Below are 27,386 nucleotides of genomic sequence, written 5' to 3'. Positions count from 1 at the left end.
AGCTAAAGTGAAAGAGGGAATTTTTGTTGGCCCTGAAATTAGGAAACTTTTGAAAAGAGCTTCGAAAAAAATTAAGTGTTGAGGAACTAGAAGCTTGGAATGCCTTTGGAAGTGTTTCAGTGCGTTTTTAGGTAATAATAAAGTTGACAACTACCAACAGCTCGTGCAAGAACTCCTGCATAGTTACCACAAACTTGGTTGTCAAATGTATTTGAAAATGCATTTCCTATATTCCCATCTCGACTTTTTTCCCAAAGAACTTAGGAGCTGTAAGCGATGAACAAGGGGAAAGATTCCATCAAGATATACACAGGATGGAACAACGACATCAAGGAAGGTGGGGTTCTAGTATGATTGGGAACTACTGTTGGTTTTTGTTCAGAGAAGGTGACTCAAACTACAAGAGGAAAAAATAACTGTAAGTAACTAAATATATTTTAAAAAAATCTAACTTGAAGTCTGTATATGATTGTTTACTTCAGTGTAGGGCTCCTAAGTTATTTGATTTGAGATTTGAATCATTTTAATTTATAAATCTTAAAAAATTATAGTTCATTTGATCCAGTTTTAAATTAATAAAGTAAAAGCTTATTTTGAAGGGAAAAAAGGAATATAATGCTACTTTTTCTAATTGTAATTATTATTTATGCAGCGTTATTATTTTTCTGTGAAACGTCAGTGTATTTTATATATAAATTTTCTATCTTAGGAATTTATTTATTGTCTCTGTTGTAATTACGTATTTTAAAATGCACGAAAACGTTTTTTTAAATCAAAATACTTCCCCTTCTGTCACACAAAAATGTTACGTGTTACAGATTTTTCACTGCGATTTTCGTAATCAGCAGGGTCGTTTTAGTAAAAATCAGCTGATTTCATTTCTGTGATAGACAAAAAGTTAAAATTTGTTGACTAGTGTTATTATGGTAGCACTTTTGTGTTTTGTCATACAATAGCGGATAATTCTGAATAAAATGTATTAATTTTCCTTCGTTCAAATGATTAAATTGTAATTTTCTGTATAACCTACGTAATATTTCAACAATAAATTTCAATAAAGAAATTGCGCTACCCGAAATGGTTATGGCTTATTTGTTTTTTCACGCAGGCATCACGAGAACATACGATCAGACTCGAAACCAGAAATTGTGTTCCGGCAGTAGAATAAATATTCTGCCTCGTAAATTCTATTCGATTGGACGCGGCTCTTTCTGCCATCTTCCATTTAAATACATTGTGAAGAGAAATTCTATTCGATTTGATTCAGCTAAGTGGGAGCGGGCTTTAACTCGATTATTTTCAATTGGCGAGCCAATCAAATTGAAATGTTTGCATGCTTTTTCTGCTTTTGATTAATTGATTTCTTTCCGTTTGCGCGTTCAGCTTTCACACTACATTCCATCTTCAATCTTTATATATTATGTTATAAGATCTACTATTTACATGCTTTATTATATGAAGGATAGAGCAAATTCAAGTACTGAGCGATCAGAATTTCAGTACCCCCTTTTAAGATAATCGTTTGCTCGGTCCTACATATTTACATTGTTTTCTTTCAAGCGCTCTTATTACTATACTTTTCCAGGCTTTTCGGTGTATTACTGTTTCTCTGAACAGATCTGATCAAAGCCGCCTCGGCATGCCTTGGCTTCTCATATTAATAATAAATTAGTATAAATAATTGATTAAATGGCGATCTTACTCGTGTTAATTGTTAACACGAGTAAGATCGCCATTTAATCAATTATTTATATTCAAGTGTTAAAAGTAGTGTACGAAAGATTCAACATGGAATAAATTAGTTTTAATGTCTTAACCGTTTTCAAGAAGTAAAACCTTTTCATCCCATTTCATTTTCAACAGTGCTGTACATCCAAAGTTACTATCACGCTCAACATCAACACAGGCAATCAGTGGTTTTGTACGTTATTAATTTTATGGTTGATTAAGTTTTTACCACGTAATTTTTTAGTTGCACTCTTCAAGCTGGCTGTTCCAGCTATCAGACGTTGCCATATAATAATATGAATATTTGATAAACACTTAAGAAACGTGTATTCTAAATTATTACCACACTCAATATGGATATCTTTTACAACGAATTCGTCAGAAAATCTTTAATTGTCCTGAAAATCTTACACAAATTTAGCCAACTCCCATCCTCAAGTACTTATGGGATGATTTTCATGTAGGATTGCTAACAGGTAACAAAAACGTTCTGATATTATTCTGTATAGCCATTTTAAAAAGGTTGAATTTCTTTACCTCAACATTAATTTAAGAAATGACATTTTTTGTGGACCCATTCGCTTACCATGTGTTACTATTCCGATTTTAAGCGATTAATTCCATGACATGCGTGGGATAGGCGTATCTCTTCCTGTATATGTAATATCTTTTCTTTTGTTTTTGGTTTATTTTACAACGCTTTATCAATCGCTAATCTAGCGTCTGAATTATATCACGTATTGAAGTTAAGAAATTCTCCCCTGTAAAATGTAAGAAAAGTGACTTAGTATGTTCTTTCCGTGGATCCTTCAAGTATGTGCATTTTTCACATCGAAGGCGGTAGTTATTCTAAACATGCATTAGAAATTCACACTCTATAAGCCTCTTAATCACTCAATAACAATTTTAATGATTATTATTTCACACAGTACAGCACATGACATATTTTATCACATTATAGGGCCTATTTAACTTAGATGATATGATATATTTATTCTTCAACCAACTTTATAATTAATATTTATGGTGGACTTTTACATTATTTAACTTAAATTCAACACATTTTTCTGATATAAGTTACAATATAAGATGCAAGTAATTGTTAATAATTTCAGTAAAATGGCAGTAATGCTTAATATATATTTCTCAACAAAAGTAAACAACACTACAGTAATAACAAACTAATAATAACGAATATAGTGTTATTTGTAAATGATCAGGAACAAACACTCCTATTCTATGGCTGATGTGAAATTCTACAGTCCTCGTCAGTAATCGAACGAAATTCTACAGATTCGAAGCCACATGCATTACTTAGGCCTATGTACTACAGAGTCAAAATAATATCAATCCGTTACTAATTATATTATTACTCACTAATCTTCATTTTCGCAGTTAACATCACTACTAACCTTAGCACAGCCAGTATTAAGTTATGGCAGTGAAGCGTGGACTGTGAAGAATAAAGATGTCAGTAGAATAACAGCAAGTGAGATGAGGTTTATGAGACCAACAGCTGGACATACTCGCTGGGATCATAAAAAAATGAGGACATAATGCAAGAACTTCAAATAGAACCCATTATGCAGTTCATCAGCAAATATGAACTTCAGTGGAAGGGTCATCTCGAACGAATGAATCGATGCAGAATTCCAAAAGCACTGTTTCATTACCATCCGTATGGCAAAAGATCTCTAGGCCGTCCAAAGAAGAGATGGACTGAAAATTCTAGTTTGAGACCGTAACAGGCCACTTTTCCTAATACTTGTTAGGAAGACGACGACGACATCACTACTACAACTACCTTCATAATCTAATGCTTCATTGACGATGCGTAAGTATGAAGGATTATTTAGTTAATCCACAAATTCAGAACAACTCGTCATAATTGTAGACAGGTGCAGAATTTGCTACTGTAAGTGAATCTCATATATTCACAATGTAGCAATAATTTGCCATTTATGTTGCAGACCTTTATGTGACGATTGCAATGTCTTAAGAAATGTACCCATGTCGTAATCCTTAAGTTCAGAACAACGCGTCAGAACTGCAAACAGAAGCAGAATTTTTCTGCTCTAAGTGAATCTCATAGATTCACAATTATGGCCGGTGAGCGGCAACTTTGGCTACCAGAGGACGTGCTTCCACACATTGGTAACGCAAACGGTGAAATATATAGGCTATAGCTATTTCGACAAACCACAAACTATAAATGTAAAATATTATCAGATACAGAGTGTCTCACTCAAGCCGTTTATAAACTGTTTGAGACATCACGAACAACACTAGGGGGTGACACTTTTCGTCGTTGAGATTCTCTAATTCGCAGCGATTATATTTTAGATTTAATAACGATTGAAAACAGCTAAAATGATAAATAAGCATAGACGAGTGGACTGATTAATATATTGATTCATACCATGCTTTTGAGGAAAGAAACATCCATTTTTAATACGTGGATCTCTCAAGGTAGTTCATGGCTGTCATCTAGAGTAATGGTTCTATGTATATTTCGACTGCCTGTGAGAATTCGATTCCCGGTTCTCCTTTTCGTACTCTTTCACTTCGAACTCCGATTCCAGGTGATCCTAGAACGTCCTAGTAAAAACTACTTAAAACTGAAAATACCTATGGAAGCTCGAATCCTGTCTTCGGTAATCATTCACGTTTCGAATCTCTGAAATTCATGACAAAAAAGCGAAAGATAGCGAGCGAATACAGTAATTATTGAACATAACATGTTCCAGGAAGCAGAATATATCGAGATGCTCCAGCTTTATGCGGGTTGTCATTGATCTTGTATGTCATAGACCATTTGGTATGTCATAGTCTGAATCCAACGTTTTTCTTGGTCTCCTAGGTTGTGACGTTCACATGGTGGTGTCGTTAGGAGTGAAAAACTTGAAATATATTTAAATTAATAAATAAATTGTGTTAAAACTCTACGCTGTCTTTTCTTTAAACTTACTTTTATGACGTTTGTTAGTTATTCCGAATGAAACAAAAAAAAAATAATCTGAGAAATTGGAGATAACTTACGCATTAAGAAATAATATCGGGATTATAAGAAGAGCAATTGACTCAATGAACACTATTCAATGATAAACGCGAATAGAAGAAACATTGGAAAGCCGAAATAAAATAAATAACTAACAGAGTGATTGTACTTGTTTATCATAAAATTATCAAACGTACAACATTCACGAGGACGCTAATATATACCTCTGATTCCGCCTGCGAAATCATTATATACCTTCCTCATTTCTGGACTGATATTTGGGCTGCGTAAACAAAAACGAACGGATTAAATCAGACACTCTGTACAACTAAAAATGTTTGGAAGAAGATGACTGGCAATTTTTGAATCTCATTTCTTAAGTTGAATGAAGAAATAACGTTTTAATTACTTATATTTGGTAATTTAATAGTTTATGTTTTGTCGAATAGCCGATACTGCGCTGTCTTTGTAACCGGTTTGTGGAAGAGCTCCCGCATAGCCAAAATTATTGCTGCTTTCCTATCGAAAGAGAATCTGCTCATGTAGTACATTACAATACTGTAATTGACTACTGAATGTCTTGGGGATTGTAGTAACTTAATCCACAATTTCAGAGCAATTTGTCAGTATTGCCAACATGAGCAGGATTACTCTGTTGCAAATGAATCTCATAGATTCACAATTCTGGCATTAATTTGCCATTTATCGGTGGCGTGAACAGTCCGTGAAAGACAGAGGCCGACCAGCCCGCTGCTACCTCACGTCCACAAGCCTTAACATAGGCGAACGATCATGCAACCTGAACGGAGGTATACAGGTTTTACCAAAAGTTTAAGGACACTCCTCCATAGGTGGTTTCACTGTGTCCTTATACTTATGTGAAACCACCTGATGTTTATACAGGGACCAAATGCCTGTGAAACGTCAAGTTTTTACTCAAACCCAGTCTGTCTATTTTCCAAACTGTGGATTATATAACAATTTTTCTGTTAGGAAACTTATTGAAAAATTACTGTGTAGCAAGAAAGTTAATTACTTCAGAATGACTTAGATCAATGAATTTTGGGATGGAGTTAGGTATTATCTCCAGTCATTCTTTCACATCCCAATAATCTGCGACTTCTCTCCACACTCAAACGACCTATTTTCATTTTTTTTTTCAGGGAAGAAATCCAATCTTTTTGCACTTGTAATAAACTCCACAGATGATTACTAGAAATGGAGGGAATAAGCTGTTTCACCAATGTTACCAATTCCCAATTTAATGTTGTAAATGGCAGTGGCGGACTCTGGTCTATTTGCCGCGAATTTCAAGCTCAAGAGAATTTAGAAAACGGCCATTTTTCCTGAAGGGGGAGGGGAATCAGTTTGGATTACAATGCCTGGACGAAGTGGCACAATTTTTTAAACAGAAAACAATAATTACACAAGAAATCTTTCAGATATGTCTAAATCCATTACAAAGTTGACTGATATAAGTCAATGCATCCTGGAGTAATTAATTTTTTCTACACAATATTTAATTTTTCAATAAGTTTCATAACAGACAAATTGTTATATAATGCACAGTTTGGAAGACAGACTGATTGGGTTTGCAGTAAAAACTTCACTTTTCACAGGCATTTAGTCGCTGTATAAACATCAAGGGATTTCATGTAAGTATGATGACAGGAGTGTAACATCACTTATGGTAGGGTGTCAAACTTTTGGTAAAACCTGTAGTGTAGTCAGGACGATGATCCCCACAACCGCTATAACTGGTTTTCAAAACCGATTTCGCTACCTGTTGTAGCTCCAAAAGTTTATCACGTTGCTGGGTGGGCACCGATCCTATGCACTAGTTGGAAATTCATGAGAAAAACCTTCCCCATAAAGACTGAAACCAGTGCTAATTCTATAACGTGAGTCCAGGTAAGATACCTTAGACCACGACTCTACGGTTATTTATGTTGCAATACAGTAATTGACGATTTCAATCTATGAGGGATTATAACAAATCCATAATTTCATAGCAATTCGCCAGTATTGCCAACATGAGCCCATTTCCTCTGCTATAAGCGAATCTTACGAATCCACGAAATATAATACTTTTATACTTCAATACAACATATTGACAGTAAAAACACACTATCAGAGCAATTTGTCAATTTTACAAGGAGAAACAAATTTTCTCTGTCGTACAACACAAATTAAGTACTATAGATTCATAAAACAAATTAAGTACTATAGATTCATAATTAGCCATTTGACATTTAGTTTTAGAACGACTTAACTTTTTCAATGTGTGAGAAATTGTTCGGTAATTGCATAGAGACATCTGACTTATGTTGCGAAAAATGAATAGATTTAATTTTGTAATTGCATCAATTTTACCTCCCTTTGTTCTATGAATGAATATTCTGTGGTTCTCAATTAAAAAAAAAATTGAATAATTCGAATCACTTCTGTGTTTCGGTTTTGGTTTTTTTTTTGTTTACTTTACTAATTTTAAAACAAAGTTGCAACTGCAAATTTTTGTGTTAAGTATTCTAAAATTCTAAAGCCTTACCGCCTGAAACAGCGTAACTATTCTCAATATTTGAGTACAAAATTCTACCATTTTATCTTGTTACATATCAACGTATTTACTATTCATTCATAGTTTTATGTCCAAGAGCTAGTCTTTCACTGCAAACCCATCATTATCCAATCTTTCTTCCTTTTAGTTATCACATACGATCCACTTTTTTCTTGAAAAAGATAAATGCGGTAGATTCCCGTTCTTTCCGCACACCACTCTCTCTTTCGCATCTTAAAAGATCCCAGGGGGCCCCAACGTGGAGGTGAGGAGAGTGGATTTGACTAGGCCTAATTAGGCCCTCCGGACTTGACTGAAATTCACCGCAAGGGTTAAATATGAGTTCTATCAGGGTTTTTGACCTGATCAGAGACCGGGAAATCCCACTTAGTCTTTGCCCCCCGCATTTATTATTATCATTATTATTATTTATATTTTTATTATTATTTATATTATTATTATTATTTATATTATTATTATTACAGTAAGCCGCCTCTTGTAGCACATAAGTAATGCATGTGACTTAAGGGGACAAAATGCTTTTTCACGTTCTGTTGTAGATTAGATATGTTCTCTTATCTGAAGATAATTCTATTCAGCTCATAAACTTAGAACTCAGAACTTACTGATACTGATAAACCTCTGATGTACACTCTTATTTTAAGACAATAACTATTCGTCATTGTGAGAGTTATCTGATATTGCACCCTTATCATAGACTAAGAAACGTTCTGAATTATACCAATAGAATTTATCCCTTTCTTTTCTGCTTGAGTTATTTTTCACTTTTATACGTCCGTATAATAGAATCACACATAACAAAGGTAAAATGGTCGATACAATACAAATTATAATTATTAATGCAAATCCACTAGACATATTGTCATGGCTCAGAATTGTTGCTTTAGTAGTTGGTGTAGGTATGGTTGGAAACGAGAAGAGTTTAGTGGAGGAATGGTCAGGTATACTATCATCTTTAGATGATTCTTCAATTGCTGAAATATTGTAGCTAGTTTCAACAGAAATATTTTCCAGTGGAGCGTATTTCATAGGTAGTGTTGATCCGTCAGAATGGTTAACAGCGGTAGTTAGAAGGATAATGGGAAAGAAGGTTTCTACAACTGATGAGGTGGTTTCGTTATACTTGGGTGATTCTGATCTAGAGATATATTTTTGACACATTTTTTCTTGATCTGAAGGGCTGAACACTCCTCTGTGCCCTTTTTTCAATTCGCACATTAGGTGAGAAACTTGCGAACCTGACTTCTCATACAAGGAACAAACAAGTCTTTTAAAATGAGGATGACACTTAAATAAATTGTTGTTGAAGTTGACTTGACTGTTGCGTAATAGTGACACAGCGGTGTCTTGAGATATGTCTTTTATACGATTGCTACTTAGATCCAAGAATTTTAAGCTAGTGAGATTTGAAAAACTTTCTGGATATAATTTTGTGATTTTGCTGCGGCTGAGATCGAGAAATGTGATTGAGTTTGATATTAGGATCGGAGAGTTCGATTGTATCATTGAAAGTGGATTATTGCCTAATGACACATTTTCCAGTTCTATGTTCTCTTCGAATATCCGTGGCGAGATGTAACCTAAGTTGTTGTTAGAGATGTCGATACTTTTCAGATGTTTCATCTCATGAAATGTCAAGGAATGAATGCTTGTCACTGCAGAGTTTCTTATGTCCAGTTTGAACACATTGACGTAGCCTTTGAAATCATGAATATTCAGCTCGTGTATTCGGTTGTAGGATAGTAGTAGGATATTCACATTGGGAGCAGATGAAGTTTTTGGAACGTAATAGAGATTTCTGTTTTTGCATTGAACAATTAAAGTTAGATTCCAGTCATTTTTAATATTCGGACAAGTGCATTCTGCTGGACAAGAAGAAATTACACGTTGCGTACAAAACGTTACCATCATTGCATGAATCAGGATAAATCTCCTCACTGCATTCTTCATAATGTTGATAAATCTGAACAGAGAAAATAGAATCAATTAGATATTTAAATTCATCACTAAACATTGAATGAAGTCATATTAATAATCCTGTGTTTTTATTGCTTTATTTTTTTTTTTGGTAGAGTTAAGGGCGTGAGGCCTTCTCTTTCACTCAAGGGGAGAATAAAAAGGAAATACATGATAATATAATACTAATACAAAAGAAAGTTATAGGTTTACCCAAGACAAAATCGAAACAAGAAAAATATGCATAAGCCAGAGGATTATCGAACGTAAATACTTACTTAAAGTAAATGACACATATAATTATTTATTGTATGTTTTGCCGTCTGAACAGCTTATCTTATGCTAAATGAACTACTGTTCACTAAATATATTTGTCATACACATCATGCTAATTTAGTGAACAGTATTTCACTTAGCATAAGATGAGCTATTAAGACGGCAAAATATACAATAAATAATTCTATTCATTTCACCTTATCGGAACTTATACAATTTGCCTATAAAACTTAAAAAATAAATGACACGTCTAGTTTCACATGTTTAAGAAAATATCACACTTTGGTTAGTTTCATCCTCACTGTTAAGAAATTAAACTAATGCAATATATTCATATGTAACGAACTATAGCCCCACGTGGTAACGAAAATTTATTTAATAGATATTAGTTCTGTGATCGGCAGATCAGTGCTCTGTGACGTCACCACTCAGAGCAATTGTGCTCTCTTTTAAGAATATCGGTATCCAGAGCTCTCAGTGAGCGGAGAAGGCCTGATAAGCTTCAATTGAACTGTACAGCAGTGGTCAGCGCTTCTTGAGTCGCAAGTCAGCTCCTCAATAAATAAGCAGAGCGGAAAGATAAGGCGTGATCTCCCTTACCTAGGTAATCACTTTTCTTTCAACGTTAAGCAGTTTGGGTATCCTTCACCTCCTACCTTCCCCTTTGCTGTGTATTGCGGGCTGCATTTTATATGACGTGATTTTTGCCGACCACTGCTCTAGGGTATAATGGTGGCTGAACATCTTATTTCGTGTGGTTGATACATCCACTATAGTACTCATAGCATCATAAATTATTCTAAAACACCGATACATATTTTAATTATTCAAAATTCGAATGTAACATTTTCACAGCAGAATTTCTATGAACACAAAATTAAATTACTGTAGAAACTGCAATGACCTACTATACAAGCCGTCAGTGAACTGCTGTAGCTTGCCTTCATACGATTGTTGTGTTTTTCTCTTCAGGGCAGGGGATACTTTTATTACAGTTGAGAGCCAGTAAATTTTCATTTTCTATGCTTTAAATTACACTTTGATAGTATATGAGAAATATGTAGCATAAAATTTAATTCGGATTTATGCCCGAAACATGTACTGCGATGCTAATTTTAAAGCTCTGATACACAGTGTTTTCAAGGGGAAAGGATGTCCAAACCCTTTCTGTTATCATGGATTTTCCTAATGGCATATTCTAGGGCAAAGTTAAAAAGTAAAGATGTTAGTGCATCTCCTTGCTTTAGCACGCAGCGAATTGGAAAGATATCAGATAGAAACTGACCTATACGGACTCTGCTGTACGTTTCACTGAGACACAATTTAATCGAATTAATTTCTCGGGAATATCAAATTCAATAAGAATGTAGTGTAAATCTTCTCTCTTAACCAAGTCATACGCCTTTTTTAAATTGATGAATAACTGATGTACTGTATCCTTATACTCCCATTTTTTCTCCAATATCTGTCGAATACAAAAAATCTGAACAATAGTCGATCACACTGATGCTTCTCAATAATTTCATCCAGCTTGTATAATGGAGTTAATCTTCTCAAAAGAATGTTTAACAAAATGTACGACATGAACAAAAGTGTTATTCCCCGAAAGTTACTACAGTTACTCTTGTTAGTCTTGCTATTATTATTATTATTATTATTATTATTATTATTATTATATCAATATGAAGTAAAAAGTAATGACCATATCACTGGAAATTTGAAGTTGAAGGGCGGACCCTGTTAGTCTTCTGCATAATCATATCAATACGAGCAGGTTGATTGGTTGTTTCATTTCACCTATACTCTGTTTTGCATTTGGAAATTTAGAAAATAAAGTATCACATACAGTTAGAAGGCACTTCTTGACGATCTCCGAATCTGTAAATAGCTTAATTTCTGTTACGTCCGGTAAGATGCTCTTGTTGTCAATTCGTTTTATGTATAGTGAAATACATTACTTTCTGTTCAGATATTAACGATATTATAATAACTATAATTTTAAATTTGTTAATTTTTGTTGATTAAGTTCATTTATACAGGCTTTAATATCTGTAGTCATATCCCGTGTTTAGGATCTGTGGGTATACCAGAAGCCGTTTTACTATTGTTGAGTTCCTGTGTCTATTGTATGTTGCAGATGGGTTATGTCGGCTTAGAGTATAAACCTGCTAACCGCCAAAAAGGAAATTTTACAAGAGAAGCAAAAAACTGAGTTTAAATTAACTTTAGGACCAAATCCGAAGTATAGGTGACATTTGTACCTGTACTTTGGATTTGGTCCTACAGTTTCAGAGTTAATTTAAACTCAGTTTTTTGCTTCTCTTGCAAAATTTTCTTTTTGGCGGTTAGCAGGTTTACACTCTAAGCCGACGTTATGTTCATGTAACTGATTATAGATTTTGTTTAATGTCTATGATTTGGTGATTGAGGCGCTGATGAATCATGGTATGTAAATTTCCAATACAGTATTTGCCTTTGTGATTGAGGAAAAATACGGAAAACCCCAGTCAGATTGGTCGACCACGAGATTTGAATCCAGGACCTCTAGAATGGTCTCAAACGCTACAGTCTGAGCCAGTTCGTTCGATCGTCAATATTTTATTCTAATCAATTTTATTTTATTTTATAATTAATTCTTCTCCCTCGTCATAGCTGCCGTTTGTTTCTTTGTGAAAAATTATTTTAGTTTGAAGCAATGTATGATGAAATTTGGCTGTGTAAGTTGGCCTGTGTTGCTGATATCTTCAGCAGATTCATTGACGTGAACAAGGCACTCCAATATAAACTGTAGTCGCTATAAGATCATGCAGTCAGACGACTATAAATGAATGCTTGAACGAACTTCGTATATGATCCATGATAAAGTAAAAGCACCGACTAAAATCTTGAATTGGCAACAAAGGAAGTTACCAAAATGGAATGTCAAGATTTCGTTATCTTCAAAGCTTTATTGAGGAAATTTATATTTGTCTGAATCCTGAAATGGCGGTCTGAGATAGAGAAGCACTGCCAATATTTTAATTTAATTTAATTTATTTTACTGCATGAGTATTACTCTTACATCACCATTGCAGCTTTGAAATATGGAACAAGCAAATTACTGTACACAGATTTATATAAAGCATAGTAAGCAGAGAAATTCAGTTTACAAGCGGAAACAGTTAACCCTATTCATCAGTTAAGTAGGAGATATGAATATGGATAAATTTGGTTAATAATGTTCTAAACTTTTTCTCTCGATCCTTCAAAGCTTTAAGACAATCAGATAGTGCATTGAAAACTGTAATACATAAATAATGAATGCATTTTTACACTGGTCAAAAAAAGTTTTGCATATTTCAGAATTTTTTTATTTCTGAAGCAGATGTGCCATACATTTCTATGCATTTCTATTACATGTCAATTGCTTAAAGAAAAATACAAATTAAATTTTAAATTCCTTACACACATAACGAAAAAAAATGTCGTAGACATTCCTGGGTACGACGTGGCGTGCAGGAAACCAGGTTATCCAGTTTGTTTTGAGGAAGATTGTTCCATTCCTGTATGACAGCTGGTATTAGATCCCACACATCTGGGCTGGTATTCATGAGGTAGTGCGTTCGAATACAACCTAGTCCTTTTTATTTTTTAAAAGAGAGAGAAAATATGATTGCTCCTGTCTCTTTTATGACTGTTTCAGTAGTTAGAATCAGGTTCATGAATGTATTTTGCCATGACTTTATCATTATTTATTATGACATTATAGCTGCAAATGGAAAGAAAGAAAAATTTTATTGTCAACAAAAATGTCTTTCGTGGCATAAACAAAACAAAGTTACTGGCGTCTGCCTTAGAAAATTCAAACAATTAAAAGTTAAAAAAACGAAAAGCCACGATTCAATATTTAGTCCATCTTCCTCCCATCTCGATCATAGCTTGCAGTCGAGTGGGCATATAATCGACTAGTCTTTTCAAATCGCGGCTGTTCTCAGCCACAGCATAATTCCACAAATCATCAGCACGTCTTGGAGGGAAATTGGGTCAATTTTTCTGAATATGCTTCTTTACTTGTGCCTACATATTCTCCAAAGGGTTCAAGTCTGGAGAGCGACAAGGCCAGTCTATCAGTTCGGTATCCTCTCTCCTCGCAAACCAGTGAATCATTGAGACGTGTGGACTGGATGAATCACCTGCTGGAATTGAAGAATTCCAGCAGGATATTAATCTAGCATGAAGAAAATATAGCGTTTCAGCAACCGTTGATATTTCTGCTGGTTCAATTTACGACGAATGCGATAGATTGTACCCACTCCGCGATAAGAAATCCACTTCTAACATGACACAGATACTCTACCACTACGGGTACGAATGGCAGCGTATCTCTGTTCGAATCGGGTGTCAGAAAGACGATATAGCCTATAAGAGTAGGTGCCTTTGTAGTAGAAAAGGTGATTTCATCAGAAAAGATTACTCTTTTCCAATCCCGATTATCATTTCCCACTGCAAAGTCTAAGCCCTCTTCTATATTCTCCTCTTTATGAAATTCCCTAGGAATGGCATTTCGATATCTCAAATTGGCGGTCCTTAAAGGATTTCTCACGGTCTTTTCGTGGCCAGGGAAAGTAACATCTACAATACCTTCAAAATAGCAGAGGTATGAAAGGGATTCCTTTCAACCTCTGTCACTAATGTGGCGTCCTGTTGTGGTGTTGAAATTTTCTTTCCACCACTCCCATTTTTTCGGCCAAAAATGCCGAACGTTGATAATTATGTACCCATCTCCGAGCTAGCCTTTCTGAAACGTGAAAACGCCTACTTGACTTTCACATCCCTATTACACTTTCTTTCGTTCCTTCACCTCTCTCTGCAACCATGTAAGTCAAAGTTGCATGCAGAAATGGCGTCGTGGTTTTCTCGAAGAGTCTTAGCTTTTACCTAGGTCTTAAAATAATGGCAAAGTATTCATTCACTATGATAAAAATATACATTTTTCAATTAAAAATAATAATATACATACATATTAGAGTCTTATTAATAAATCTATCATTCGCAGACATAAATTCCACACAGTAAAAAAATATAGTTCGTAATCTCGACTTCAGAGCCGAAATTTGTTTTCAAAAGACCTGCATTGAACTGTATGAACACAATACGTCCTTAATCATGGTTTAGTTACAGTTATCAATAGTACTACTGCTGCTGCACCTGCTACGACAACTACAGATATTATTGTTATAAACGTAACCTTTTTATATCATTAAATATTCAGAATATAATCTACATGAATGTTAAGTTGCAGTTTTTATGAAAATGGGTTGCATTACGTCAGTTCGAAGTAAATGCCGTAGCTCAGTGGGGAGAAGGTCGGAATTTAGATGTCAGCGTTTCAGGTTCAAATCCTCGTCACTCCTTTTCATTTTATTATGTTATATGATAATATAATGTAATAATATAAGAAGAAAAAACTAACACTCGTATTATGCAGCTGTAGTGTTCCAAACCTGATATTAAATTTATATTACTCATATTTACAGTATATCGCTAAAGAACGGTATAAGAATATAGTATGAATATTATTTATATCGCTAAAGAACGATAAAATAATACAAATGATAACTTGAATATTATTTATATCTCTAACGAACAATAACAAAATAATATGATAATTTGAATTCAGAACCTTAGTACCATTAAGCGAACTCTCTACCGATGTACTATGAGATGCAGATATCGATTGATTTCTGCTTAAACACCATAGTTCAGAAACTGCTTCAAGTGCGCACCTACAAGCTCATGTATCGGTGTAACATCACCGTGATCCGAAGTGGACTTAGAATATATTCGCTGTTCGTGAGTGCGGTCACTTTTTTCCTTGACAGCTGTACTGTCATACGTATCCTTAAAAACAAATCTAGAAAGGACACTGAATTAAAATTTGATAAGCAACAATCATTCAAGTGGATGTAAAACTTGGGCATTTAATAGAGCACAATGGAGAAAAATAGGAAGTGCCAAAATGAAATTTCTAAGACATGAAACTAGACGACGTAGTAGCCTCAGAAGACGAAAAGAACTAAATAATTTAGAACAAATTACTTAATATGTCGAAAGAAAACTAACTGGAAAGAACACGTATTAAGAATAAACAAGAATAGTTCAACAAGTTATGATCTAGTACATAATAAGAGAGGTGTAGTTCGAACAGAATGATGATGGAAAGACGATTTCGATGCATTATGAGCCGAGCACACCGAATGATTCAATCAAATGATGATGATGATGATGATGACGATGATTATGGTTATGTATAGAAAACTAGTGAATTGGTATTCTTTTCTATGAGAAGAATTTTAGAGGTCATAAGTAGAAATGTGTCTAAATATTTGGTAATATGTAATATCACACTTAAGACCATTAATGCAGAGTTAAATTACTACAAAACAGTCAAATTTCTCTGGAAATCACGGAAAACATAATCATCGCAAGTTAAAAGAGTCAGTTCACATGTAGCGATATAATAATTAATATTTAGTCTAGACTTTTTTCTTCTCTATTATTAATTGTTTTACTTTTAATATTTGTCAATCGGACTAACCCAACAAATGTATGAGTATTTCCTTTTGATTGCAGCGCCATGATTCAAGGCGTTAACCTTCACACACACACGCACTCGCACACGCACACACACAACAGACAGTCACTTGCAAGTGGTGGATATATATCATTGTAGTTCATCAATAACTTCTGCAATAATCATTGGTAATCTCGGGATAAAGATTTATGTCACTTTGAATGTTTATATTGTTTTGTAGTTCATTTTGAAGATGTTTTTCAGATAAGTCTTTGAAATAAATAAATAAATTTAATGTTGTTCTCCGTCAATGACTTAACATGTTATACGTAAGGTATAAAACCTTTATACTATACATTTAATTGATGGTATTGTGACAGCGACGTGAGATTCGAACTCACGACCAGCGTCCCGCAAGAAAGCAGATCGCGCGGAGCACGGAGGGATGGCGCGCGGCGGAGTAGTGGGGAAAGGGGCCTACACGCGAGGGGAGGCTGCGCGCGCAGCTGCTACTTAACGCAGTGAATGGGGAATGGAACTTCCCGACTCTTCCAGAAGTGCGTCGAAGTGGAGATATCCAGATAATTCTCTACACACCTGTAGAAAATTCTCGCAACTATGATTTTGCTATAAAAGAAGAAGCGCCAGCGAACTCGAGCAGTTTTCAGTTGATTAGTCAGCCAGTCAGTGAGAAAGCCAGAGCAAGCAAGCCAGTCTTGTGTACCGGAGTTCGACTCGAGTGTGCGTCCGCATCTGCGTCAGCATCCGAAGGCCTGAGTTCGAGTGCAGTGGACCGCAGTTGGAGGGGCCTGAGTTCGAGTGCAGTGGACCGCAGTTGGAGGGACCCGAGTTCGAGTACAGTGAACTGTCTCTGAAGGTCTGTGGTTCGAGATACTGTGAACTCGAGTGACTGAGATAGAAGAACTGTGAACTGAGAACTGGTAGTTCTGATTTGTAAATAGTGCTTTGTAAATATTAGTTAAGATTAACAGTTCATTGTTGTGCGTAATAGTCCAAGTAAATTGTCATTGTCGTCGGTGGAGTGCTATAACGAATACTGTGTTGAGTGAAGATCCAATTGTTGACGAGAGCGTTTAAGGTGAATTGTAGAAAGGAATTATTGTTGTGACGAATAAATTACATTGTTGTTACTAATAAAATTCACATTGGTGTCAGAATCGGGACATTATCGACAATGGAGAACCTACAGCAAATCCTGCAAGCCATCACGGAAATGAAAGCTGAAATGAAAAACGACGTAAGTGCAGTAAAAGCAGAAATGAACGATATCAGTGAGGTCAAGAACGACATAAGTGAAGTGAAAACGGAGATGAAAGGCGACATAAGCGGAGTGAAAGATGACGTCACTACGCAAATTGAAAGCGTTTCGGCCCACGTAGATGGAATTGTCGCCATCGTAAAAGACGAACTCAAAGCCGATCTTGACAACCTAAACAAGAATTTTACAACTATAAACGAGACAGTAACCGAATTGAGACAGGAGGTAGACCATTTCGACGGCAAAATCCGCGATCTCGAACGTCGTCAAGAGGAAACGTGTGTGCTGATGGACCAACATGCTGTAGAAAACAAGCACATCCTCGCGTTGGTGGATCGCCAGGCTAGAGAACATAAACAGATAGTTGCCGAGGAGGTTCGACGTGCCATGCAAGAAGCGGCCACAGAGTTGAGGACTCCCTATAGTGGCCCTGCGGAACCATCGCCTTCAGCCAGACATCACAACGTCAAGACGCCGAAGTTAGACGGTACGACGTCTTGGGCGATATTCCGTCGCCAGTTCGAGGCCATCGCAGAGCACAATGGGTGGACGCCGGCAGAGAAAACTACTCAGCTGCTGGCCGCGCTTCAGGGACAGGCGTCGGAGATTCTTCACAGCGTTCCAGAAGATGGGACAGCCGCTGAGATAATGGCGGCCCTGGAGGGACGTTATGGTGACCATCAACTTGCTGCAGCATTTAGGACCCAACTAAAAACGAGGGTCCAACAGTCAGGCGAGTCCCTACAAGAATTCGCGATGGCGGTGGAACAACTGGCCCATAAGGCCCTCAGGGGCCTACCTAATGATTTCATCGCTGGAGAGGCGGCCTACACCTTCGGAAGCCGAGTTCGAGACCCCGAAATCAGACAACAGCTACTCCTGGCAGAGCATCGTACCATCAACGCAGCTCTGGCGGCGGCCCTCAGGATGGAGTCAGCAAAGTTGACGGCGAACGTCTCGATGTCGCACCGGATTAGGAGCGTCGCGGCGGCCGACGTCGAGGAGCGTCAACCGAAATCACCCGAGCGACGAAGACGAGGAGTGTCTACCTGCTGATCTTGTGGCGAGCCTGGACACCTGAGGAGGGACTGTGACCGATCTGGTCACAAACAGGAAAACTAAAAGGGGCCGATGCGATGAGGGGCACGTCGGCGCCGTCATCACCATCCCCTCGGCTAATCTTGAAGACGGTTAACAGAAGATGCGACGATGGGCTGATTTCTGACGGATGGATAAGAGGCCGCCCATGCAGAGTACTGGTAGACACCGGGGCGTCGCTCACTATCGCCAGACCGGAAGTCGTGCGTGGCCTACCTGGGAGGACGCCGCTGCGCCGATATGAGCTACGTACTGCCTCAGGCGAGAGCCTGCCCATCCAGAAAGAGGTTTTCCTGGATTTGACCTTGGGAAAGAGGAGACTGGAGATGTGGGTGTTCGTCGCCAACATCACTGAAGACGTCATCCTGGGACTCGACGCCATGAGGATCTTCGATGCAACGGTGGACGTCCGGCGCCGTATCCTCCGTTTTGGTCAGGATGAAGTGTTCCTGAGGGAACCCATGGCCAGCAGACTCACCTTGGAGGATCATGTGACAATCCCGGCAGGCTGCGAGATGGTGGTGACGGCAAGACTGGACGGACAGCCTAAGAGAAACCTGCTCCTCGATTCGCAAACAACTCCGATAGATGCGGTTTATGTGGCCAGATCCCTACTCCCGAATCAGAAGGTGGTACCGGTGAGGATCCTGAATGTCACCAATCGGGACAAGGAGGTGCCTAGTGGAACTGTACTAGGTAACGTCGAGCCGGTGGTATCTGTGACGTCGCTGGCAGAAAACGAGGAGTGTCACCGACCACGTCCAGATCTAGACCTATCACTGAAAGAGCTGGCTCGAGAATTGCCGGCGAATTTAAGCAAAAAAGAAAGAAGACAAGTCCACGATCTACTGACAGAGTTTCAGGACGTGTTCAGTCTGTCTGAAAACGACTACGGGAGAACGGAGAAAGTTCAGCACCGCATCGACACCGGAAATGCTCGCCCAATCAGACAACCTCCTCGACGCATCCCTCTAGCTAAACAGAGGGAGATAGACAGCCAATTGGAGGGCATGAAAGTAAGAGGACTCATTGAGGAATCCGACAGCCCTTGGTCATCACCTGTGGTGCTGGTGAAGAAGAAGAATGGGGACCTGCGTTTCTGCGTGGACTACAGAAGACTGAATGACGTCACCAGGAAAGACTGCTTTCCCCTTCCACGAATTGACGACACGTTGGACACCCTGGCCGGAGCAGAGTGGTTCTCGACGTTGGATCTCAAGTCAGGATACTGGCAGGTGGCGCTACATCCTGAGGACAAGGAGAAAACGGCATTCTCTACAGGCCAGGGACTATGGCAGTTCACTGTTATGCCGTTCGGCCTCTGCAACGCCCCGGCTACATTCCAGAGACTAACGGAGTCCGTAATGAGAGGCCTGACATACGACACCTGTTTGCTGTACCTTGATGACGTCATCGTGGTGGGCAAGACTTTCGGCGAACAGCTGTTGAACCTGAGGAAAGTGTTCGATAGACTGCGACAAGCCAGACTGAAGTTGAACCCGAAGAAATGTCATCTATTCCAGAAGAAGGTCAACTACCTGGGGCACGTAGTAGGGACCAACGGAGTGGCCACGGACCCGGAGAAGCTACAAGCCGTCAGAGGATGGCCGAGACCGAGGGACAAGCAGGAGCTGCGCCGCTTATTACAGAAGGTTCGTAGCTGGGTACGCCAACATCGCTAAGCCTCTAACCCAGCTGACCGAGGAGAAACGACCATTCCAGTGGACAGACGAGGCGGAGTCATCCTTCCAGTCGCTGAAAGAGGCGCTCTGCACTACTCCTGTACTGGGATATCCCATCCCTGGAAGGAAGTTCACGCTCGACACGGACGCTAGCAACGTAGGCATCGGCGGAGTACTCTCTCAGGAACAGGACGGGCAAGAGAGGGTGATTGCCTACTTCAGCCGAACACTATCCAAGGCTGAGAGAAACTACTGTGTGACGCGTAGAGAACTTCTTGCCATTGTGGAAGCCCTGAAGCATTTCCACAAGTATTTGTATGGCCAGGAATTCCATCTGAGGACAGACCATTCTGCACTCACCTGGCTATTGGGCTTCAAGAATCTGGAGGGGCAGACCGCCCGTTGGGTTCAACGACTGCAGGAGTACAACTTCACCTCTGAACACCGACTAGGGAACAAACATTCCAACCCTGATGCCTTATCACGACGCCCGTGCCCGGATGGCAGTAAACACTGCCTGAAAGTAGAAGAGCGGGATGGCACCCACGCAGTCCGAGCAATTGCCGCCCACCCGAGCCCAGGATGGGATAACGCCGCCATAAGGAGGGAGCAGCTGGAGGACCCAAACATTGGACAGCTACTGCGTGATGTGGAGTCCGGCCAGAGACCAGTGTGGGCCGATATCGCAAACCGTAGCACCACTTACAAGAGCTACTGGGCCCAGTGGGAATCCTTCACTGTCAAGGACGGTATCCTGAAGAGGATTTGGGAGTCGGCCGATGGAAGGACCCGCATAGAACAACTTGTCCTGCCTAGGAGGAAGGTGAAGGAAGTGCTGGAGGAGACTCATGCTGGAGTGACTGGAGGACACCTGGGAGCCAACAAGACGCTGGACAAGTTAAGACAGAGGTTCTACTGGTTGCATCAGAGAACCGACACGGAACAATGGTGCCGAAGATGCGACACCTGTGCGGCCAGTCGCGGACCAAGGACACGCAGCAGGGGAGCCATGCAGCAGTACAGCGTGGGAGCTCCTTTTGAGAGGATCGCCATCGACGTTGCTGGACCGTTCCCGGTCACGGATCGCGGGAACCGCTACCTGCTAGTCGCCGTGGATTACTTCACAAAATGGCCAGAGTTGTACGCGATTCCCAACCAAGAGGCTTCGACGGTGGCCGACGCGCTGCTTGACAACTTCATCTGCCGATTCGGGGTGCCCCGGGAATTGCATAGCGATCAGGGGCGCAACTTCGAATCCAACCTGATGGGAGAATTGCTCGAGCGTCTGGGAATGCATAAAACCAGGACCACTCCCCTCCACCCACAGTCCGATGGTATGGTGGAACGCTACATCAAAACCTTGGAAGAGCATCTGCGGAAGGTGGTGTCCAACCATCAACGAGACTGGGATGCCAGAGTCCCACTGTTCCTCTTGGCCTACAGAGCTTCGGTCCACGATACAACAGGGATGACACCGGCAAACATGGTCTTCGGGAGAGAGCTGCGCTTGCCCTGTGATCTGCTGTTTGGCACGCCACCCAGCGCCGACCAGCCAGCGACTATGTGGCAGAACTCACCGAGAAGTTGAATGGAGTTCACCAACTGGCCAGAGAGCACCTCAAGATGGCCAGCGACAGGATGAAGGTGCGCTACGACAGATTAGCCAACTCTGCAGGATTCCAGGAGGGCGACCTGGTGTGGCTGTATCGACCTACCAGGACCAAAGGGAAATCACCAAAGCTGCAGCGTGCCTGGGATGGACCATACAGCGTGGTGACCCGGATCAACGACGTGGTGTACCGCATCCAGCGACAACCTCGAGGGAAGATGATGGTGGTGCATCTGGACCGATTAGCAGCCTACCAAGGGACTGCCCGGGACGAGCAGCCCTAAGGAGGGGGCAATGTGACAGCGACTTGAGATTCGAACTCACGACCAGCGTCCCGCAAGAAAGCAGATCGCGTGGAGCACGGAGGGATGGCACGCGGCGGAGTAGTGGGGAAAGGGGCCTACACGCGAGGGGAGGCTGCGCGCGCAGCTGCTACTTAACGCAGTGAATGGGGAACGGAACTTCCCGACTCTTCCAGAAGTGCGTCGAAGTGGAGATATCCAGATAATTCTCTACACACCTGTAGAAAATTCTCGCAACTATGATTTTGCTATAAAAGAAGAAGCGCCAGCGAACTCGAGCAGTTTTCAGTTGATTAGTCAGCCAGTCAGTGAGAAAGCCAGAGCAAGCAAGCCAGTCTTGTGTACCGGAGTTCGACTCGAGTGTGCGTCCGCATCTGCGTCAGCATCCGAAGGCCTGAGTTCGAGTGCAGTGGACCGCAGTTGGAGGGGCCTGAGTTCGAGTGCAGTGGACCGCAGTTGGAGGGACCCGAGTTCGAGTACAGTGAACTGTCTCTGAAGGTCTGTGGTTCGAGATACTGTGAACTCGAGTGACTGAGATAGAAGAACTGTGAACTGAGAACTGGTAGTTCTGATTTGTAAATAGTGCTTTGTAAATATTAGTTAAGATTAACAGTTCATTGTTGTGCGTAATAGTCCAAGTAAATTGTCATTGTCGTCGGTGGAGTGCTATAACGAATACTGTGTTGAGTGAAGATCCAATTGTTGACGAGAGCGTTTAAGGTGAATTGTAGAAAGGAATTATTGTTGTGACGAATAAATTACATTGTTGTTACTAATAAAATTGACAGTATTAATATTTTCATCGCTACGTGAGACATCATCAGATACCACATTTGCATTAATAAAATAATAACCTCTGTTTTTGTTTTAATCCAGCTTATAAAGGTTCTGTTCAATTATATTTCATGCCTGAAATATTTATAGGCTATAAATTCGACGAGTCTTTCAATGCATATTCTGCTATTCGTCCGCTGAGTTAGCTCTGTGGTAGAAACCTTTGGAAGTTTTATATAAGCAGAAGCAGAGAAAGAATATTTTAAATTAGATCTTCATTTCTATAATTTACTGAGTAACGGCTATATATATATATATATATATATATATATATACATTACTGAAGACTATAAAACTTACGTAAGGTAACAATGTTGTTTTTAAAATGAAATGTTTTCATAGTTGTTAATGAAGTGGTATGTGTCTTTTTCATTTATTTAATGGCGGTGTGATGTAGATATTTATATTTGTGATTCTCTAATTTTCCTAGGTAGTAGCTGAGTCATGCTTCCTATTTTAGCTGCATCTTTAAACTACATCAAAATTATTTTCATATTTCTTTGGTTTAATCGATTAGATTTGTGATCGCTGCCAAACATATAAATAGGCCATTTCACTTCTTGCTACCGTGATGAGTAAGTTTATTTCTTGCAATCAGTAACGAATGAAACACTGAGACTGCTTACGATTTACGATGAACAATTTTTTTTAGGGCGCATATAAGATTCTACAACTCTGATACAGCATTCGCCTCATTTTCCGTATCTCGCAATAGGTTCCTCACAAGAGCCTATACTGCTGAAAATATACGGGATAAACATAAATAACTTACGTATCTGATCTTCCGTCATTAATAATTCATAACGAGCTTGTGAAAAATTATACATCATTGATTGAACATTTGCTAACGTTTTACATGGCCAAAATGATGTCCAGCATTCACAGATACGTAATACGCTCCAAAAGTTGTCAGATATTTTTGTTAACAATCTTTATGCTATTTTCTACAAAAATGCAGGACAAATATTAGGAAATGAAGAAAATGAGCCGTCTGCAGATTTAAGTTCTGTTGATGATGTTATGTTAGATCAACAGTGATACAATAAACTTACTGCAGAAGACATTGCAGGTGTTTTTGTCTCCATAGAGGTGGACCACCAAAATCCTGTAATGTTGTGCATGGCAGACAAGGGCGGACCAAATTAAGCCCTCACTGTGATCTTATTAAGTATATCACCTCCTCTTCCCTGATGAATCGTAATTGGAATACATTGCCCAACGCCAGCAAAACAAGCCCACTAGAAAGACTTTACTTCAGTTTGTACTATTTTGGATTGCTGTTCGTAACCATTCTCATACATTCATAAGTCACACAAATTAATCCAGCAATATTTGGTGGATGAGTATTGTCTGGAGGAAGCGCATAAGTTACAAGTCCTAAGAAAATACCAAAAAGTATTACTTACCGATAAAATAAGATGCCTACAAGATTTTATAGTCTCTTGATCACCTCAGCAAGATCTCTTAGTGAAAAAAGTGATTCTGCCCTCTACCTTTCAGGGTAGTTTACGAAGCATGCAGCAGCTATAACAAGATGCTATGTCTTTTGTTCAAAGCATGACAAACGTTACATTTTCTTAACTCTCACCTACAATCCACAGTGACCTGAAAGAGCTACCACATTATTCCCACATAAAAAACCCACTGATCGTCCTGACATTGTTACTTGCGTTTTCGCATTGTAACTCAGAACTGAAGATGGATAGGTTCGAGGAAAAGTATTTGGCATCACGGAAAAGTATTTAGCATAAAAACATTCAGAGAAAGTATGTTTCACTATTATAGAAGCAAATAACTTTAAAATATCCGGTACGTTTCATTGAAAATAAATCTGAAAAATTTTTATTCGAACTTCTTATGGACTTAGTTTGCAGTATTTGCTGCACAAGCTACTAGTTAATTATATTTCACGCTCCCTCTTCAAGAAAATATAAAATTCTTCTCAGATTGTACGTATATCACTAAGTGAAGATCAGTCCTACATCTATTACATGTTACACAGTTGTGGAAATTTCACCCTAGATGGCAGGATGTATGACATGTCAAGAGTCATGTTTTAGAAAGTTGCGTAAATTGAGAGCAAAACTTACATTAAAAGATACAGAAATATTTCAGCCATGAAATAAAATTCCGTAACATCTTCAAATGCTTGGTTAAAATAAATTAAACATTGATATTAACAGAAAACTTTACCCGGAGAGTACAGTATACATATAACTTATTCTTTTAACTATTGTGATCATTTTTTTGTGATTAGCACACCATAGCTTACCTTGTCATATAGAAATAAAATAATAAAGGATGCGTTCTTTATATTTTATGACCACAAGTTTCATTCAATGGTTGAGAAAATATCTTCTTTGCCGATGCTGATATTATCAGGACAAAAAATCTGAAATAATATATTCTTGTCAATGTCGAATTTGAAATATTCTTGAAATCATAAATCTGAGAAGTATGTTTTGTGTAATGTGGGACCTTGTGTTCATTTCTTTACTTACTATCAACTGTGTTAATTATTGTTAGCGATTTAAGTTGATAATCATATAACCATCGAAAGAGAGGTTGTGTCTTATTTAATGGAAATGTATTTTCGGCCCAATGAAAAAACGCTGTACGAAATGAATTTATCTGCTGCAGGCAGAAAATGTTTTAGTTGTAAAACGCATGACAAGGAGTGACGAGTGTTTGGCGCTATGAAGTTCGGCAGTGTGACTCACCTTTAGTTTTTTCGTATTAATAAAGTACACTTTTCCCTTAGATTTTCCAAATTAGTGGAAAGGAGTGATTATGAGTAGTTTTTTGTCTTGTTCTAACGTAGTTTATGTTTCCACTTCTTGCAACCCTTTTAAAGCACTTTTATTTTAATGCGAATATTTCACAACTTGTCGTCAAGTCACCACAGACTTAGACTGTAGGTGAAGGCTTACTATGTGATAACAGAACAGAATAAGAAATATCTTATCAGTTAGATGTTTATCATGTTGATCCAATCGGTTCTAACAATAAGAAGATATGGCAAGAATATTTTTCAAGACTTTATGATTAGATAGCTTCATTATTAATTCCCTTTGGCGACTTCAGCAACAGAAGATATTCAGATTTTCCGAGGTTCCAGGATGATTATGCTTTTAAAAAAGGAAAAGGATGTGCAAGGAAGCGACTATAAGCTACTGAACATCATATCATAACGAACTTTATATTAAGAACCCAAAGTGAGAGACCACGAAAGTATATTAGTCGTTGTGCCTATGTTGTTTAATTGTAATTCCTCATTTCAGTTCTTTTTAAACTACAAATATCTTCAGAGGTGATGACATGCTGATACGATGAGAATGAAGTTGGAATGGAAGGATAATAGTAGCGAGAACTGATTGTACACCCGGGAAATTCTATTTCGTAATCTTTCTTAGTTTATTTAGGAAAGAAACAAATGCATGTTGTCATTTGAATGAGATGAGGTTGTTGGCACTGCCACTGAAGTACTAAGGTTGCCTGTGAAGAGACAATTTTATACTGTAAAAATAATTTCTGAAATATGTCTTTCATCAAAACGATAACTCGAACTAAAACATTAATAACGTCATTGCATGTTCAAAATAATATACGATATTTCTCTGTATATATATATATATATATATATATATATATATATACTAGCCGTACCCATGCGCTCCGCTGCACCCGTTAGAAATAAATATAAAGTAATTACATAATTAAAATAGAACATTTGATCCAGGGAACATTCGTGTTTGATAGAAGGATAAATCGTTTAAGATGCCACTTAATTTATATTGCATCCAAATAATTAAAATGCGATCATTTTGGTCCAGAGAGACTCATTTGGTGCAATGACAATTCCTTTAACTTGTTTCTTAATTTTTATTACACGCAACCATAGTTTAATGAAGATTGACATCATTTATTATATATTATTATATAATTCCATTGCCGCTGTAATTATATTTTAGTTCCTATTTTATTTTACTTATTTATTTATATTATTATTTTTTATTTTAATATTATATCTGAACTGCGACCGAGCACGAGCGCTGCTCATTCGGTCTCAAATTTTGTTAATAAATTACTACTGTATCTTCTTTTTATATTGCTTGTATTATTTTATCTGTATTTCTCTTTGTTTGTTTTGTAATTATATTTCCTTATTCTGTATATTTGAAATAAATAAAATAAATAAATAAATAAATAAATTTAGATCTAATGTGTATATTTTATTTTACTTGTTATAGGTTTCCATTCTATTATGGTAATAACTTAATTTTAACCCTTGTTTTCTACGTATTCAGTAAATGGCGCATGGCCCACTATGGTTTTGAACCCTTCAAATAAGTTAAATTATATTATATAATATTACATATTACATTATATTATATTACATTATATTACATTATATTATATTATATTATATTATATTATATCATATTATTATATTATATTATTATATTATATTATATTATATTATATTATATTAT

The 27,386-nt window shown here is 38.2% G+C and overlaps 1 protein-coding gene across 4 annotated transcripts; it reads right to left on the bottom strand.

Moving 5' to 3' along the window:
- Positions 1–2,618: 2,618 nt before the first annotated feature.
- LOC138711950 (leucine-rich repeat transmembrane neuronal protein 4-like) lies at positions 2,619–25,831 on the bottom strand. 4 transcript variants are annotated; one of them, XM_069843254.1, is made up of 3 exons: positions 25,614–25,831; positions 25,166–25,285; positions 2,619–9,267 (listed from the first exon to the last, which is right to left on the bottom strand). In XM_069843254.1, exons 2-3 carry the CDS (start codon positions 25,171–25,173, stop codon positions 7,956–7,958), a joined length of 1,320 nt encoding a protein of 439 aa, XP_069699355.1. In that variant the 5' UTR covers positions 25,174–25,285; positions 25,614–25,831; the 3' UTR covers positions 2,619–7,955. The 4 variants fall into 4 exon arrangements, 1 of the variants encoding a protein (XP_069699355.1); XR_011335544.1 differs by lacking the exon at positions 2,619–9,267 and adding an exon at positions 12,871–13,284; XR_011335545.1 differs by lacking the exon at positions 2,619–9,267 and adding an exon at positions 13,303–13,711.
- Between the last annotated feature and the right edge of the window lie 1,555 nt (positions 25,832–27,386).

This window comes from Periplaneta americana, chromosome 13 (genome assembly GCF_040183065.1).
Source record: "Periplaneta americana isolate PAMFEO1 chromosome 13, P.americana_PAMFEO1_priV1, whole genome shotgun sequence".
NCBI classification, from domain to species: Eukaryota; Metazoa; Arthropoda; class Insecta; order Blattodea; family Blattidae; genus Periplaneta; species Periplaneta americana.
Note: the sequence above shows the minus strand (reverse complement) of the source record. Positions and strands in the feature narration are given on the sequence as shown.